Consider the following 18,653-nt stretch of genomic DNA (forward strand, 5'->3'; position numbering starts at 1 on the left):
TGAGTGTGTAGTTATGTCAATGCCTATGTAATTCAGTCAATGGGTGTGTAATTCAGTCAATGGGTGCAATTCAGTTGATTGGTGTTTAATTCAGTCAATGAGTGTGTAGTTATATCAATGCCTATGTAATTCAGTCAATGGGTGTGTAATTCAGTCAATGAGTGTTGAAATCAGTCAATGGGTGTTTAATTGTTTCAATCTGTTAATTCAGTCAATGGGTGTGTAATTCAGTCAATGTTGTATTTAATTCAGTCAATGGGTGTGTAATTCAGTCAATGGGTGCAATTCAATCGATGGGTATTTAAATCAGTCAATGGGTGTGTAGTTATGTCAATGCATATGGAGTTCAGTCAATGGGTGTGTAATTCAGTCAATTGGTGTTTAATTCTATCAATGTGTGTTTAATTCATTCAGCGTCTGTTTAATTCAGTCAATGGTTGTTTAATTCAGTCAATTAGTGTGTAATTCAGTCAATGAGTGTTTAAATCAGTCAATGGGTATTTAATTGTGTCAATCGATTACTTCAGTCAATAGATGTTTAAGTCAGTTAATGCTTATTTAATTCAGTCATTGGGTGTTTAATTCAGTCAATGGGTGTTTAATTATGTCAATCTATTAATTCAGTCAATGGTTGTTTAATTCAGTCAATGGGTGTTTAATTCAGTCAATGCATGTTTAATTCAGTCATTGGGTGTTTAATTCTGTCAAAGTGAGTTTAATTCAGTCAATGAGTATTTATTTCAGTCAATGCATGTTTAATTCAGTAAACAGGTGTGTACTTCTATTAATGGATGTTTAATTCATTCAATGGGTGTAATTCAGTCAATGGGTGAAATTCAGTCGATGGGTCTAATTTTGTCAGTGGGCGTTTGTGAAATTCAGTCAAAGGGTGTAAAATTCAGTCAGTGGTTGTGTAATTCAGTCAATGGGTGTAAAATTCAGTCAATGGATGTGTAATTCAGTCAATGGGTGTGTAATGCAGTCAATGAGGGTTGAAATCAGTCAATGGATATTTAATTGTATCAATTTGTTAATTCAGTCAATGTGTGTTTAATTCAATCAATGCATGTTTAATTCTGTCGTTTGGGTGTTTAATTCTGTCAACGTGTGTTTAATTTAGTCAATGAGTGTTTACTTCAGTCAATGCATGTTAAATTCAGTCAATGGTTGCATTTCAATCGATGGGTGCCTAATTCAGTCAATGGTTGCTTAATTCAGTCAATGGCTGTGTAATTCAGTCAATAGGTGCAATTCAATCAATAGGTCTAATTCAGTCAGTGGGCATTTGTGTAATTCAGTCAATGGGTGTGAAGTTCAGTCAGTGGTTGTACAATTCAGTCAATGGGTGTATAATTCAGTCAATGGGTGTGTAATACAGTCAATGTTGTGTTTAATTCAGTCAATGGGTATAATTCACTGAATAATGAGTGTTTAATTCAGTCAATGGGTATATAATTTAATCAATGATTTTGTAATTCTGTAAATGGGTGTTTAATTCAGTCAATTCGTGTAATTCATTGAATGAGTGTTTAATTCAGTCAATGGGTGTTTAAGTCAGTCAATGGGTATGTAATTCAGACAATGGGTGTGTAATTCTGTCAATGGATGTGTAATTGGTCAGTGTGTGTTTAATTCAGTCAATAGGTGTAATTAAATCAATGGGTGTAATTCAACCAGTGGGTATTTAATTCAATCAATGTCTGTGTAATTCTATCAATTGGCATTTAATTCTGACAATGTGGCATTAATTCAGTCAATGAGTGTTTAAATCAGTCAATGGGTGTGTAATTCGGTCAATGGGTGTGTAATTTAATCAATGGGTATTTAATCAGTTAATTAGTGTTTAATTCAATTAATGGTGTGTAATTCAGTCAATGGTGTGTAATTCAGTCAATGGGTGTTTCATTCAGTCAATGGATAGAATTCAGTCAATGAGTGTTTAATTCTGTCAGTGTTTGTTTAGAAACATAGAAACATAGAAATTAGATGCAAGAGCAGGCCATTCGGCCCCTCAAGCCTGCACCGCCATTCAATAAGATCATGGCTAATCAGTCAACCACAGTGCCCCTTTCCTGCTTTCTCTCCATACCCCTTGATCCCTTTGGCAGTAAGGGCCATATCTAACTTGCTTTTGAATATACTTAAGAACTGGCCTCAACAACTTTCTGCAGTAGAGAATGCCACAGGTTAACCACTCTCTGAGTGAAGAAGTTTCTCCTCATCTCGGTCCTAAATGGCTTACCCCTTATTCTTAGACTGTGACCCCTGGTTCTGGCACTCCCCAGCAACAGAACATTCTTCCTGTCTCTAACGTGTCCAATCCCGTCAGAATTTTATGTTTCTATGAGATCCCCTCTCATTCTTCTAAACTCCAGTGGATACAAGCCCAGTTGATCCAGTCTCTCCTCATATGTCAGTCCTGCCATCCCGTGAATCAATCTGGTGAACCTTCACTGTACTCCCTCAATAACAAGAATGTTGTTCCTCAGATTAGGAGACCAAAACTGAACACAATATTCCAGGTGTGGCCTCACCAAGGCTCTGTACAACTGCATTAAGACCTCCCTGCCCCTATACTCAAATCTTCTAGCTATGAAGGCCAACATGCCATTTGCCTTCTTCACCGCCTGCTGTACCTGCATGCCAAACTTCAATGACTGATGTACCATGACACCCAGGTCCCGTTGCATATCCCCTTTTCCTAATCTGTCACCATTCAGATAATATTCTGTCTTCCTGTTTTTGCCAGCAAAGTGGATAACCTCACATTTATCCACATTATACTGCATCTGCCATGCATTTGCCCACTAAATTAACCTGTCCAAGTCACCCTGCAACCTCTTAGTGTCCTCCTCACAGCTCACACCACAACCCTTAGTGTCATCTGCAAACTTGGAGATATTACATTCAATTCCTTCATCTAAATCATTGATGTATATTGTAAATAGCTGGGGTCCCAGCACTGAACCCTGTGGCACCCCACTAGTCACTGCCTGCCATTCTGAAAAGGACCCGTTTATTCCAACTCTCTGCTTCCTGTCTGCCAACCAGTGCTCTATCCACATCAATACATTACCCCCAATACTTTGTGCTTTAATTTTGCACACTAATCTCTTCTGTGTACCTTTTGAAAGTCCAAATACACCACATGCACTGGTTCTCCCTTGTCCACTCTACGAGTTACATCCTCAAAAAATTCCAGAAGATTTGTCAAGCAGGATTTCCCTTTCATAAATCCTTGCTGACTTGGACCGATCCTGTCACTGCTTTCCAAATGCGCTGCTATTTCATCTTTAATAATTGAATCCAACATTTTCCCCACTACCAATGTCAGGCTAACCTGTCTATAATTCCCTATTTTCTCTCTCCCTCCTTTTTTAAAAAGTGGTGTTACATTAGCTACCCTCCAGTCCATAGGAACTGATCCAGAGTCAATAGAATATTGGAAAATCATCACCAATTCATCCACTATTTCTAGGGCCACATCTTTAAGTACTCTGGGATGCAGCCTATCAGGCCCTGGGGAGTTATTGGCCTTCAATCCCATCAATTTTGCAAACTCAATTTACTGACTAATAAGGATTTCCTTCAGTGCCTCCTTTTAACACTGTGTGTAATTCAGTCAATGGGTGTTTAATTCAGTCAATGGATATGTAATTTAATCAATGACTTTGTAATTCTGTCAATGGGTGTTTAATTCAGTCAATGCGTGTAATTCACTGGATGAGTGTTTAATTCTGTCAATGGGTTTTTAATTCAGTCCATGTGTCTAATTCAGTCAATCAGGGTTTAATCAGTCAATGTGTGTTTAATTTAGACAATGTGTGTAATTCAGTCAATGAGTGTTTAATTCAGCCAGTCGATGTAGTTCGGACATTTGGTGTTTACTTCTATCAATATGTGTTAATTCAGTTGACAGGTGTTTAATTCATTCAATGGCTATTTCATTCAATCAGTGGGTGTGTAATTCAGTTCATGGGTATTCATTTATGATCTTACCGCAGGTTAAAGGTACACAGCCAGATAGGGAATTGTTGACCAACAGGAAGAGCAGTGCAAGGAAAGTAGTGCAGGGGTCCCCTGCGGTCATCCCCCTGCAAAACAGATACACCGCTTTGGGTACTGTTGAGGGGGATGACTCATCAGGGGGGAGCAGCAGCAGCCAAATTCATGGCAACGTGGGTGGCTTTGCTGCACAGGAGGGCAGGAAAAAGAATGCGAGAGCAATAGTGATAGGGGATTCGATTGTAAGGGGAATAGCCGCAACCGAGACTCCAGGATGGTATGTTGCCTCCCTGGTGCAAGGGTCAAGGATGTCTCGGAGTGGCTGCAGGACATTCTGAAAAGGGAGGGTGAACAGCCAGTTGTCGTGGTACTCATAGGTACCAACGATATGGGTAAAAAACGGGATGAGGTCCTATGAGACGAATTTAGGGAGCTCGGAGCTAAATTAAAAAGTAGGACCTCAAAAGTAGTAATCTCAGGATTGCTACCAGTGCCACGTGCAAGTCAGAGTAGGAATCGCAGGATAGCTCAGATGAATACGTGGCTTGAGCAGTGGTGCAAAAGGGAGGGATTCAAATTCCTGGGACATTGGAACCGGTTCTGGGGGAGGTGGGACCAGTACAAACCGAATGGTCTGTACCTGTGAAGGACCGGAACCAATGTCCTAGGGGGAGTGTTTGCTAGTGCTGTTGGGGAGGAGTTAAACTAATATGGCAGGGGGATGGGACCTATGCAGAGAGACAGAGGGGGAAAAAATGGAGGCAGAAGCAAAAGATAGAAAGGAGAATAGTAAAAGTGGAGAAACCCAAGGAAAAAAACAAAAGGGGCCACATTGCAGCAAAATTCTAAAGGGGCAAAGTGTGTTAAAAAGACAAGCCTGAAGGTTCTGTGCCTCAATGCAAGGAGTATTTGGAATAAGGTGGACAAATTAACTGCGCGGATAGCAGTTAACGGATCTGATGTAGTTGGCATCACGGAGACATGGCTCCAGGGTGACCAAGGCTGGGAACTCAACATCCAGGGGTATTCAACATTTAGGAAGGATAGGCAGAAAGGAAAAGGAGGCGGGGTGGCGTTGCTGGTTAAAGAGGAAATTTACGCAGTAATAAGGAGGAACATTAGCTTGGATGATATGGAATCGGTATGGTTGGAACTGCGGAATACCAAAGGGCAGAAAACACTAGTGGGAGTTGTGTACAGACCACCAAACAGTAGTAGTAAGTTTAGGGACAACATCAAACAAGAAATTAGGAATGCGTGCCATAAAGGTACAGCAGTAATCATGGGCGACTTTAATCTACATATTGATTGGGCTAACCAAACTGGTAGCAATGCGGTGGAGAAGGATTACCTGGAATGTATTAGGGATGGTTTTCTCGACCAATATGTCAATGAACCAACTAGAGAGCTGGCCATCCTAAACTGGGTGATGTGTAATGCAAAAGGACTAATTAGCAATCTTGTTGTGCGAGGCACTTTGGGGAAGAGTGACCATAATATGGTAGAATTCTTTATTAGAATGGAGAGTGACACAGTTAATTCAGAAACTAGGGTCCTGAACTTAAGGAAAGGTAACTTCGATGGTTTGAGGCGTGAATTGGCTAGAATAGACTAGCAAATGATACTTAAAGAGCTGACGGTGGATAGGCAATGGTAAACATTTAAAGATCACATGGATGAACTTCAGCAATTGTACATCCCTGTCTGGAGTAAAAATAAAACAGGGAAGGTGGCTCAACCGTGGCTAACAAGGGAAATTAAGGATAGTGTTAAATCCAAGGAAGAGGCATATAAATTGGCCAGAAAAGCAGCAAACCTGAGGACTGGGAGAAATTTAGAATTCAGCAGAGGAGGACAAAGGGTTTAATTAAGAGGGGGAAAATAGAGTACGAGAGGAAGCTTGCCAGGAACATAAAAACTGACTGTAAAAGCTTCTACAGATATGTGAAGAGAGAAAGATTAGTGAAGACAAACGTAGGTACCTTGCAGTCGGAGTCAGGTGAATTTATAATGGAGAACAAAGAAATGGCAGACCAGTTGAACAAATAATATGGTACTTTGGTTCTGTCTTCACGAAGGAAGACACAAATAACCTTCCAGAAGTACTAGGGGACCGAGGGTCTAATGAGAAGAAGGAACTGAAGGATATCCTTAGTAGGCGGGAAATTGTGTTAGGGAAATTGATGGGATTGAAGGCCGATAAATCCCCGGGGCCTGATAGTCTGCATCCCAGAGTACTTAAGGAAGTGGCCTTAGAAATAGTTGATGCACTGGTGATCATTTTCCAACAGTCTATTGACTCTGGATCAGTTCCTATGGACTGGAGGGTAGCTAATGTTACACCATTTTTAAAAAAGGGAGGGAGAGTGAAAACGGGTAATTATAGGCTGGTTAGCCTGACATCAATAGTGGGGAAAATGTTGGAATGAAATAGCAGCACATTTGGAAAGCAGTGACAGGATTGGTCCAAGTCAGCATGGATTTATGAAAGGGAAATCATGCTTGACAAATCTGGAATTTTTTGAGGATGTAACTAGTAAAGTGGACAAGGGAGAACCAGTGGATGTGGTGTATTTGGACTTTCAAAAGACTTTTGACAAGGTCCCACACAAGAGATTGGTGTGCAAAATCAAAGCACATGGTATTGGGGATAATGGACTGACGTGGATAGAGAACTGGTTGGCAGACAGGAAGCAGAGAGTCGGGATAAACGGATCCTTTTCAGAATGGCAAGCAGCGACTAGTAGAGTGCCGCAGGGCTCAGTGCTGGGACCCCAGCTCTATATTATATACATTAATGATTTAGATGAAGGAATTTAGTGTAGTAGCTCCAAGTTTGCAGATGACACTAAACTGGGTGGCGGTGTGAGCTGTGAGGAGGACGCTAGGAGGCTACAGGGTGACTTGGACAGATTAGGTGAGTGGGCAAATGCATGGCAGATGCAATATAATGTGGATAAATGTGAGGTTATCCACTTTGGGTGCAGAAACACGAGGGCAGAATATTATCTGAATGGCGGCAGACTAGGAAAAGGGGAGTTGCAATGAGACCTGGATGTCATGCTTGATCAGTCATTGAAAGTTGGCATGCAGGTACACCAGGCGGTGAAGAAGGCCAATAGTATGTTGGCCTTCATAGCTAGGGGATTTGAGTATAGGAGCAGGGAGGTCTTACTGCAGTTGTACAGGGCCTTGGTAATATTGTGTTCAGTTTTGATCTCCTAATCTGAGGAAAGACGTTCTTGCTATTTAGGGAGTGCAGCGAAGATTCACCAGACTGATTCCCGGGATGGCTCGGCTGACATATGAGGAGAGACTGGATCAACTGGGTCTTCATACACTAGAGTTTAGAAGGATGAGAGGGGATCTCATAGAAACATATAAGATTCTGACGGGACTGGACAGGTTAGATGCGGGAAGTCCAAAACCAGGGGACACCATCTTAAGATAAGGGGTAGGCCATTTAGGACTGAGATGAGGAGAAACTTCTTCACTCAGAGAGTTGGTAATCTGTAGAATTCCCTGCCACAGAGAGTTGGTGATTCCAGTTCATTGGATATATTCAAGAGGGAGTTAGATATGGCCCTTACAGCTAAAGGGATCAAGGGATATGGAGAGAAAGCAGGAAAGGGATACTGAGGGAATGATCAGCCATGATCTTATCGAATGATGGTGAAGGCTCGAAGGGCCGAATGGCCGACTCCTGCACCTATTTTCTATGTTTCTTTGTTTCTAAATTGGTGTTTAATGCAGTCAATTGGTGTTACTTTTCAGTCAATTGGTGTTTAATTCTGTCAATGTATCATTAATTCAGTCAATGGGTGTAATTCAGTCAATGGGTGTAATTTAATGAGTGTTTAATTCAGTCAATGGGTGTAATTCTCTCAATTGGTGTTTAATCCAGTGAATGGCTGTATAATTGAATCAATAGGAGTTCAATTCAGTCAATGAGTGTAATTCATTCAATGAGTGTAATTCAATCAATGGATGTAATTCAGTCAATGGATGATTATTTCAGTCAATGGGAAATTTAATTCAAATAATTTGTATGTAATTCAGTCAATTGGTGTTTAATTCTGTCCAAGTGTGTTTAATTTTCAAGGTGTGTGTAATTCAATCAATTGGTGTAATTCAGTCAGTGTGTGTTTCAGTTAGTCCATGGGTGTAATTCAATGAATGGATGTTTAATTCATTCCATGCGTGTGTAATTGAGTCTTTTGGTGTTTAATTCAGTGAATGGATGTTTAATTCAATCAATGTGAGTTTAAGTCAGTCACTGGGTGTTTACTTCTATCAATGGCTGTGTAATTCAGCCGATGTGTGTTTAATTCAGTCATAGTTTGTAATGCAGTCAATGGGTGTGTAATTCAGTCAATGGGTGTGTAATTCAATTAATGGGTGTGTAGTTCAGTAAATGTGTGTGTAATTGAGTGAATGGGTGTATAATTCTGTCAATGGGTTTGTAATTCAGTCAATGGGTCTGTAATTCAGTCAATGGGACTAATTCAATCCATGGGTGTAATTCAGTCAAGGTGTGTTTAATTCAGACAATGTGTGTTTAATTGAGTCAATGTGTATCTAATTCTGTCCATGTGTGTTTAATGTCAATTTGTGTGTAATTCAGTCAATGTGTATAATTCAGTCAATGATGTAATTCAGTCAATTGGTGTTTAATTCAGTCAATTGGTGTTTTATTCGCTCCATGTGTGTTTAATTGTCAGTGTGTGTGTAATTCAGTCAATGGGTTTAATTCAGGCAATGAATGTTTAATTCAGTCAATGGGTGTAATTCAGTCAATGGGAATTTAGTTCCGTCAATTATTGTTTAATTCTATCCATGTGTGTTTAATTCAGTCAATGAGTATTTAATTCAGTCAATGGGGGTGTAATTCGGTAAATACATGTGTTATTGAGTCAATGGGTGTGTAATTCAGTCAATGGGTGTTTAATTCAGTCAATGTGTGTAATTCCGTCAAAGAGTGTTTAATTCGGTCAATGGGTTTAATTCAGTCAATCGGTGTTTAATTCAGTGAATGGTTTCAATCAATGGGAGTTTAATACAGTCAATGGCTGTGCAATGCAGTCAATGGGTGTAATTCATTCAATGTGCATTTAATTCAGTTATTGGATGTAATTCAGGCAATGGATGTTTAATTCAATCAATGAGTTTTTAATTCAGGCGATGGGCTTCTAATTATTTAAATGGGTGTTTGATTCAGTCAATGGGTGTTTAATTCTGTCCATGTGTGTTTAATTTAGTCAATGAATGTTTAATGCAGTCAATGGGTGTGTCATTCAGTCAATGCGTGTATTTCAGTCAATTGGTGTTTAATTCGGTCAATGGCTGTTTATTCTGTCAATGGATGTTTAATTCAATCAATGAGTGAATAATTCAGTCAATCGATGCTTAATTCAGTCAATGGGTGAGTATTTCAGTCAATGTTTGTTGAATTCAGTCAATGGGTGTAATTCAGTCAATGAGTGTTTAATTCAATCAATGTGTGTAAGTCAGTCAATGGGTGATTAATTCAGTTAATGGAAAATTAATTCAGACAATGTGTATTTAATTCAATCAATGGGTGTTTAATTCAGTCAATGGGTTTTTAATTCAGTCAATGTGTGTGATTCAGTCAATGGGGGTTTAATCAGTCAATGTGTGTTTAATTTAGACAATGTGTGTAATTCAGTCAATGAGTGTTTAATTCAGCCAGTCGGTGTAGTTCGGTCATTTGGTGTTTACTTCTATTAATATGTGTTAATTCAGTCAACAGGTGTTTAACTCTGTCAATGGGTGTTTAATTCAGTCAATTTGTGTTTAATTCAGTCAATGGCTGTTTAATTCTATCAGTGGGTTTGTAATTCAGTCAATGGGTATTTAATTCAGGTAAATTGATGTTTAATGCAGTCAATTGATGCTTAATTCTGTTAATGTGTGTTAAATCAGTCAATGGGCATGTAACTCAGTCAATGCATGTGTTATTCTATCAATTGGTGTATAATTGTATCAATGAGTCAATTGGTGTGTAATTCAATCAATGTGTGTTTAAATCAGTCTTTGGATGCAATTCAGTCAATGGGTGTTTAATTCAGTCAATGGGTGTTTAATTCAGTCAATGGTTGTTTACTTCAGTCAATGTGTGTAATTCAGTCAATGGGTGTTTAATTCAGTCAATGGGTGTTTAATTCAGTCCATGGGTATAATTCAGTCAATGGTGTTTAATACAGTCAATGTGTGTAATTCAGTCAATGGGTGTTTCATTCAGTAAATGGGTGTTTAATCAGTCAATGTGTGTTTAATTTAGACAATGTGTGTAATTCAGTCAATGAGTGTTTAATTCAGCCAGTCGGTGTAGTTCGGTCATTTGGTGTTTACTTCTATCAACATGTGTTAATTCAGTTGACAGGTGTTTAACTCTGTCAATAGGTGTTTAATTCAGTCAATTTGTGTTTAAATCTGTCAATGGCTGTTTACTTCACTCAATGTGTGTAATTCAGTCAATGGGTGTTTAATCAGTCAATGTGTGTTTAATTTAGACAATGTGTGTAATTCAGTCAATGAGTGTTTAATTCAGTCAATAGCTGTTTAATTCTATCAGTGGGTTTGTAATTCAGTCAATGGGTATTTAATTCAGGTAAATTAATGTTTAATGCAGTCAATTGATGCTTAATTCTGTTAATGTGTGTTAAGTCAGTCAATGGGCATGTAACTCAGTCAATGCATGTGTTATTCTGTCAATTGGTGTATAATTGTGTCAATGATTTAGTCAATGGGTGTAATTCAGTCAATGGGAAAATTAATTCTGACACTGTGTATTTAATTCAGTCAATTGGTGTGTAATTCAATCAATGTGTGTTTAAATCAGTCATTGGGTGTAATTCAGTCAATGAGTGTTTAATTCAGTTAATGGCTGTTTAATGCAATCAGTGGGTGAGTAATTCAGTTAAGGGGTATTCAATTCATGTAACTTGTGTTTAGTGCAGTCAATTGGTGTTTAATTCTGTCAATGTATCATTAATTCAGTCAACGGGTATTTAATTCAGTCAATGGTTGTAATTCAATGAGTATTTAATTCACTCAATGGGTGTAATTCTGTCAATTGGTGTTTAATCCAGCGAATGGCTGTATAATTCAATCAATTGGAGTTTAATTCAGTCAATGAGTGTATAATTCAGTCAGTGGGTCTTTATTCAGTCAATGTGTGTAATTCAGTCAATGTGTGTAATTCAGTCAACATATGTTTAGTTCTGTCCATGTGTGTATAATTCATTCAACGTATGTGTAATTTAGTCAATGGGTGTTTAATTGTCGATGTGTGTTTAATTCCATCAATTGGTGATTAATTATTTCCATGTGTGTTTAATTCAGTCACTGTGTGTATAATTCAGTCAGTGGGTCTTTAGTTCAGTCAATGTGTGTAATTCAGTCAATGTGTGTAATTCAGTCAATGGGTGTAATTCAGGCAAATGGTGTTTAATTCAATCAATGGATGTTTAATTCAATCAATGGATGTTTAATTCAGTCAATGGGTGTTTAAATCAGTCTTTGGGTGTAATTCAGTCAATGGGTGCAATTCAGTCAATGGGTGTTTAATTCAGTCAATGGGTGTAATTCAGTCAACATATGTTTAGTTCTGTCCATGTGTGTATAATTCATTCAACGTATGTGTAATTTAGTCAATGGGTGTTTAATTGTCGATGTGTGTTTAATTCCATCAATTGGTGATTAATTATTTCCATGTGTGTTTAATTCAGTCACTGTGTGTATAATTCAGTCAGTGGGTCTTTAGTTCAGTCAATGTGTGTAATTCAGTCAATGTGTGTAATTCAGTCAATGGGTGTTTAAATCAGTCTTTGGGTGTAATTCAGTCAATGGGTGTAATTCAGTCAATGGGTGTTTAATTCAGTCAATGGGTGTTTAATTCAGTTAATGTATGTTTAGTTCTGTCCATGTGTGTATAATTCATTCAACGTATGTGTAATTTAGTCAATGGGTGTTTAATTGTCAATGTGTGTTTAATTCCATCAATTGGTGATTAATTATGTCCATGTGTGTTTAATTCAGTCACTGTGTGTGTAATTCAGTCAGTGAGTCTTTAGTTCAGGCAATGTGTGTAATTCAGTCAATGTGTGTAATTCAGTAAATGGATGTTTAATTCAGTCAAAGGGTGTAATTCGGTCAATGGGTGATTTAATCAGTCAATGGTTGTGTAATTCAATGTATGGTTATTTAATTCAGTCAATTGGTATTTAATTATTTTAATGGGTGTTTAATTCAATCAATAGGTGTTTAATTCTGTCAATGTGTGTTTAATTCTGTCAACGTGTGTTTCATTCTGTCAATGGGTGTTTAGTTCAGTTGATGGGTGTTTAACTCTGTCAATGGTGTGTTTAATTCAGTCAATGTATGTTTAATTCAGTCAATGGGTGTTTAATTCACTTAATGGGTATTTAATTCACTCAATGGGTGTTTAATTCAGTCAATGCATTTGTAATTCAGTCAATGTGTGTGTAATTCTGTCAATGTGCGTTTAATTCATTCAACGGGTGTTTAATTCAGTCAACTTGTGTTTAATTAATTCAGTGGGTGTAATACAGTAGATTAGTGTTTAATTCCATGCATGGGTGTTTAATTTAGTGGGTGGATCTTTAATTCACTGCGTGGATGTTTAATTCAGTGAGTAGCTGTTTAATTGACATGTTCCTGCTCTCTGAGTTGATACCATTCACTGACACATTTCTTTCTTCCCCACCACAAGGTTTTAAGTGTTTGAATGCCGTGGATCCATGTGTTAATGGTGGGAGCTGCAAGACACACAATAACGGAACCGGAAGTTGTCTGTAAGTAATAAAGAATCGCAGTCAGGGGGCGAGCGGTCAGAGCAAGAGGCATTGCTGGCAGAAGGAGAAACAAGCAGAGGGGCTTCGGGGTAGAGTGAGCGCAGTCAATCTGTGTGTGTGCGCATGAATTTGTGTGGGTGTGTGAGTCTGTGTGTGTGTGTGTGGGTGTGTGGGTGTGTGTGTGTGTGTGTATAAATGAGGGCCGCAAAGACATCACTAGGCTGCTGATTGTCTCTCGTGTGACAAACGTTTTATTTATAATCAGCTTTGATCACATCTATGAGGTAAAATGATAAACACTGTATTCATGCGACAGCAGATGCAGGATGAATAATCTGTGGGGCTCAGTGTTGAAGAGCTGCAGCAGAGAGTTGAGAACAAGCTGTGTTGGCATTCTGAGGGGTCAATATTTATTCTGGGCAGTGGGAAATAGCGATCAGTATTGTCATATATGCCCGGCCTGATATTCGGCTCCATTGATGTTAGTAAAACTGAATATGGGGCAGGGTGTTTAACAGGCGGCTGTCCGCCTGATGGGACACCGCCTGTTACATGCCCTGCCAGGACTGTCCAAGCTTGCCTTTAATTTGAGGGTGTGGCCCTTTTTGAGCGACGAGGTAAAAGTTGGTGTTGCCCGAGTGGCATTTTCTTCCCTTCAAATTGCTCCAATTCACTCCGGATGACCCCCCCATGGTTAAATAATGTGCTAACATTCACCCCCTTGGGAAGATATGAAGCATTAGATGCTTAGAGGCTGTCTCCCCTGGCTGCAGAGTCTAGAACCAGGAGTCGCAATCTCAGGATAAGAGGGCAGCCATTTAGGACTGAGATGAGGAGAAATTTCTTCACTCCGAGGATGGTGAATCTTTGCAATTCTCTACCCCAGAGTGCAGTGGAGGCTCAGTCACTGAGTATACTCAAGGCTGAGATGGATCTATTTTTGGATACTAATGGAATCAAGGAATATGGGGACAGTGCAGGAAAGTGGAGTCGAGGGAGACAATCAGCCATAATTTTATTGATCGGCTCGAGGGGCCGAATGGCCTACACCTGCTCCTATTTCTTATGTTTTTTTATGAAGAGTGGGCACTCGTGTGAGGGAAGGGGGAAGGGAAGGTCGTGTGTGATCGGCACCATTGGAACTTTACCTCGGGTGCGGGCGGCAGTGAGCAATCACCAGGGATAGGCCTGCGTGGTGGAGGTGCTGCCATTGCCTTTTTGCAGGTGTCCTCCCATCATTTCCGTCTCTCTGCTGACGGTGCCCCCTCCTCGCTGGGGCACAGTGTGGCGGGCGGCAGCAGCCTGGCACGACCCCAGCCCCGAGTGACCACCCTTCGCACATCGGCCTGAACGGGCAGTGTCGGCAGGGAGCTAAACGGTGTGGGAGCCCTGCAGCTGAGCCCCGATGCCGAGGATAACTAACGGGACCATTAGGGGAGGCCCTGGTGTCAGCCTTGGCTCCATACTCATTGGAATTCAGAAGAATGAGAGCTGATGTTATCAAAACGTATAAGATTATGAGGGGGCTTGACAGGGTGGGTGCAGAGAGGATGTTTCCACTGATAGGGGAGACTAGAACTAGGGGGCATAATCTTAGAATAAGGGCCGCCCATTTAAAACTGAGATGAGGAGAAATTTCTTCATTCAGAGGGTTGTAAATCTGTGGAATTCGCTGCCTCAGAGAGTTGTGGAAGCTGGGACATTGAATATATGTAAGTCAGAGATAGACAGTTTCTTAACCGATAAGGGAATAAGGGGTTATGGAGAACGGGCAGGGAAGTGGACCTGAGTCCATGATTGGTCAGCCATGATCGTATTAAATGACGAAGCAGGCTCGAGGGGCTGCATGGCCTACTCCTGCTCCTATTTCTTATGTTCTTATATATAGGTAGCTCTCTCGCCTTGGAATCAGAAGGTTCAAGTCCCACTCCAGAGAATTGAGGACATAATCTAGGCTGACACTCCCAGTGCAGAACTGAGGGAGTGCTGCACTGTAGGAGGTGCTGTCTTATGAATGAGACGTTAAACCAAGGTCCCATTTGCCCTCACAAATAGATGTAAAAGATCCCATGGCACTATTTTGAAGAAGAGCAAGGGAATTCTCCCCAGTGTTCTGGCCAATATTTATCCCTCAACCAATATCACCGCAGTTATATCTTGAATAAAGAGTCAGAATAGATACTGCATGCTCAAAGTAAGTGTGACTGTAGTCCTTTATTACAGATCTCAGAGTGCCTCTCCAGCCTGTGAGGCCTCCTTATATACAGGTTCTCCCAAGGAATTGTGGGATCCCTTGGGACTCCATGGAATGAGCCCTCTGGTGGTTAGACATGGTAATTACAGGTTTACATACATAACAACCGCAACAGATTATCTGGTCATTATTTTGCTATATTCTTTACAACATCATAAACGCACACACACACACACACACACACACACATACAAAATGGCTCTACAGGGACTTGTCATGTGACCTTGTCACATGACCCTTTATTGTGTTTACATCAGCAGTTGTATTACCACAATAGTCCACTAGGTGGAGCAGTAGTCTACTAGATGGAGCTCTACTGAATTATCACATTGCTGTTTATGGGAGCTTGCTGTGTGCAAATTGGATGCCTCATTTCCCACATTACAACAGTGAGTTGACTCCAAAAGCTTTGGGGTGTGCTATGGCCGTGAAAGGCACCGAAAGCGCTTTGATCTTTTTATCTTTCTTTCCCCTTCCCTGTGCCTGAAGAATGAGAAAAAGAGATGGAGACTGGTTAGCCCAGGCCGCTGCCCAGCCTGTGCTGCCCAGGGTTCCCTGAGGCTTTCCAAGTGGACAATAACCAGGGCAGCGGTGATGGTGATGAGGCAGGAAATGCGTTCGTGGTCTCTTACCCCCTCACAACTCCAGGACTCAGGAATGTTCGGCAGCCCAGTGTAGGGGACAACTGGGGAAACTAAAAGTGGGACAAGGGCCTGACTCCCGAGACACCCAGTCAGACTGGAGGGTCGGCAGGTATCTGGGGACCGGGTCAAAGAGTTTCCAATCGAGTACAGAACTGGGGTCCAAGCGCTTCCTCCTCCCAATGTCACTCCCGGGCAGTTTCAAATACTTGGAGCCTTCGGGACTCGGGCACGGCCTGATATTCAGACACAGGAGACTAAAAATTCAATATAGCCTGGTTTGAGGTCGTTAACTTTAGCGCTGGGTGATATTTACCGCCTACAACTGGGATATTCGCTTTCAGCGCCCCAAGATGGGAGTGGAGCACTACTAAAGCATTCCACACTCCTCTTAGGGTGCTAATGGGGCGGGAGCGAAGGAGGGCTACTCAAGTTGAGGAACGAGGGCACCAGTATCTGAGCGCCTAAAGAGCAGGTGAGATGGACCAGGCAAAGACTGCAGGGAAATGGAAGAAATGTTCTCAACAGTTTTATCGAGATCAGAAAGGTCAGTAACTGTAAAAAAAGTGCAGTCTGAACACTGATCCGGTCAGTCCTTCAGATATCGCCCCGGGATCCTCCTTGCAGCACCTGCTTTCCCTGTTGGGAGCAGTGCCGGGCGCTACGGCAGGCCAGAGCAGTCAGGTTGGTGAATGCAACAGTAAGAGGGCGTTGCCCACGCATGATGTCACCAAGTGGGTGGGGCTAGAGTGCGCAGCGATAAATGGCAGCGCCGCCGCGAAACCACCAATGAGGGTCGAGGCAGGCTGTCATAGCGCAGTGCTCGGGCGGTAGGTGTTTAGCAGTCCGTTAGCGCCGCTCTCGGGCGTTAACGGGTGGTGGTATGGCAACGAATTTCTAGCCCGGGATTTTTCGAAGAAGCAGACCCATGGTTGGAGTTTGGCCCAGGCAGGCACATCGACCAGTGGGTAGATAAGCATGGCTAGCTCATTCCTGGTAAATGAAGACCGTCAGGGGTGGCAGGATAGCCATCCATCGAATGGTAGCAGATTAGGAAAGGGGGAGGTGCAACGAGACCTGGGTGACATGGTTCATCAGTCATTGAAAGTTGGCATGCAGGTACAGCAGGCGGTGAAGAAGGCAAATGGTATGTTGGAATTCATAGCTAGGGGATTTGAGTATAGGAGCAGGGAGGTCTTACTGCAGTTGTACAGGCGAGGCCTCACCTGGAATATTGTGTTCAGGTTTGGTCTCCTAATCTGAGGAAGGACGTTCTTGCTATTGAGGGAGTGCAGCGAAGGTTCACCAGACTGATTCCCGGGATGGTGGAACTGACATATGAGGAGAGACTGGATCAACTGATCAACTGGGCCTTTATATACTGGAGTTTAGAAGGATTAGAGGGGATCTCATAGAAACTTACAAGATTCTGACGGGACTGGACAGGTTAGATGAGGGAAGAATGTTCCTGATGATGGGGAAGTCCAGAACCAGGGGACACAGTCTTAGGATAAGGAGTAGGACATTTAGGACTGAGATGAGGAGAAACTTCTTCACTCAGAGAGTTGTTAACCTGTGGAATTCCCTGCCGCAGAGAGTTGTTGATGCCAGTTCATTGGATATATTCAAGAGAGAGTTAGATATGGCCCTTGCAGCTAAAGGGATCAAGGGGTATGGAGAGAAAGCAGGAAAGGGGTACGGAGGGAATGATCAGCCATGATCTTATTGAATGGTGGTGCAGACTCGAAGGGCCAAATGGCCTACTCCTGCACCTATTTTCTATGTTTCTATTATTGGCAGTGTCCAGCTCCTGGTGGGACCCAATGACTGAGGCAGCACGCCCTGCAAAAGGAATGCTTCTTCTCGTGGTGCTCACAGCACTCCTGGTATTCACCGCGACTGGAGATACGGGTCCGTAGTGGTTGGCGATCGGGGGTTCCTGGGGCTGGAGATCAGGGGTCCTGGGGGTTGGAGATCGGGGGTTCCTGTGGCTGGAGATCAAGGGTCCTGGGGGTTGTAGATCAGGGGTTCCTGTGGTTGGAGATCAGGGGTCCTGGAGGTTGGAGATCAGGGGTTCCTGGGGCTGGAGATCAGGGGTCCTGGGGGTTGGAGATCGGGGGTTGCTGTGGCTGGAAATCAGGGGTCCTGGGGGTTGGAGATCGGGGGTTCCTGTGGCTGGAGATAGGGGGTCCGGGATTTGGAGATTGGGGGTCCTGGGGCTGGAGATCGGGGGTCCTGGGGCTGGAGATTGGAAGGTCCAAGAGCTGGAGATCGGGGATTGGAGATTGGGGGTCCTGGGACTAGAGATCAGGGGTCCTGGGGGTTGGAGATCGGGGGTCCTGGGGCTGGAGATTGGAAGGTCCTAGAGCTGGAGATCGGGGGTTGGAGATTAGGGGTCCTGGGACTGGAGATCGGGGGTCCTGGGGTTGGAGATTGGGGGTCCTGGGGTTGGAGATTGGGGGTCCTGGGGTTGGAGATTGGGGGTCTTGGGATTGGAGATCGGGGGTCCTGGGGCTGGAGATCGGGGGGTCCTGGGGCTGGAGATCAGGGGGTCCTGTGGCTAGAGATTGGGAGTCCTGTGGCTAGAGATTGGGAGTCCTGGGCTGGAGATCAGGGGTCCTGGGGCTGGAGATCGGGGGTCCCAGGGCTGGAGATCGGGGGTCCCGGGGCTGGAGATCGGGGGTCCCGAGGCTGGAGATCAGGGGGTCCTGTGGCTGGAGATCGGGGGTCCCGGGGCTGGAGATCGGGGGTCCCGGGCTGGCGATCGGGGGTCCCGAGGCTGGAGATCGGGGGTCCCGAGGCTGGAGATCGGGGGTCGTGGGGCTGGAGATCAGGGGTCCTGGGGGTTGTAGATCAGGGGTTCCTGTGGCTGGAGATCAGGGGTCCTGGGGGTTGGAGATCAGGGGTTCCTGGGGC

At 42.7% G+C, this 18,653-nt stretch overlaps 1 protein-coding gene across 1 annotated transcript in view; it reads left to right on the forward strand.

The window, feature by feature from the left end:
- The window catches only part of LOC139229815 (neurogenic locus notch homolog protein 1-like), a 388,541-nt gene that overhangs the window by 225,071 nt on the left and 144,817 nt on the right, over positions 1-18,653 (forward strand). Inside the window, exon 2 of the mRNA XM_070861407.1 lies at positions 12,761-12,842. Within this exon, the coding sequence (XP_070717508.1) occupies positions 12,761-12,842 (82 nt within the window). The remainder of the gene's footprint in view (positions 1-12,760; positions 12,843-18,653) is intronic.

Source organism: Pristiophorus japonicus, chromosome 19 (genome assembly GCF_044704955.1).
Source record: "Pristiophorus japonicus isolate sPriJap1 chromosome 19, sPriJap1.hap1, whole genome shotgun sequence".
NCBI lineage: Eukaryota > Metazoa > Chordata > Chondrichthyes > Pristiophoridae > Pristiophorus > Pristiophorus japonicus.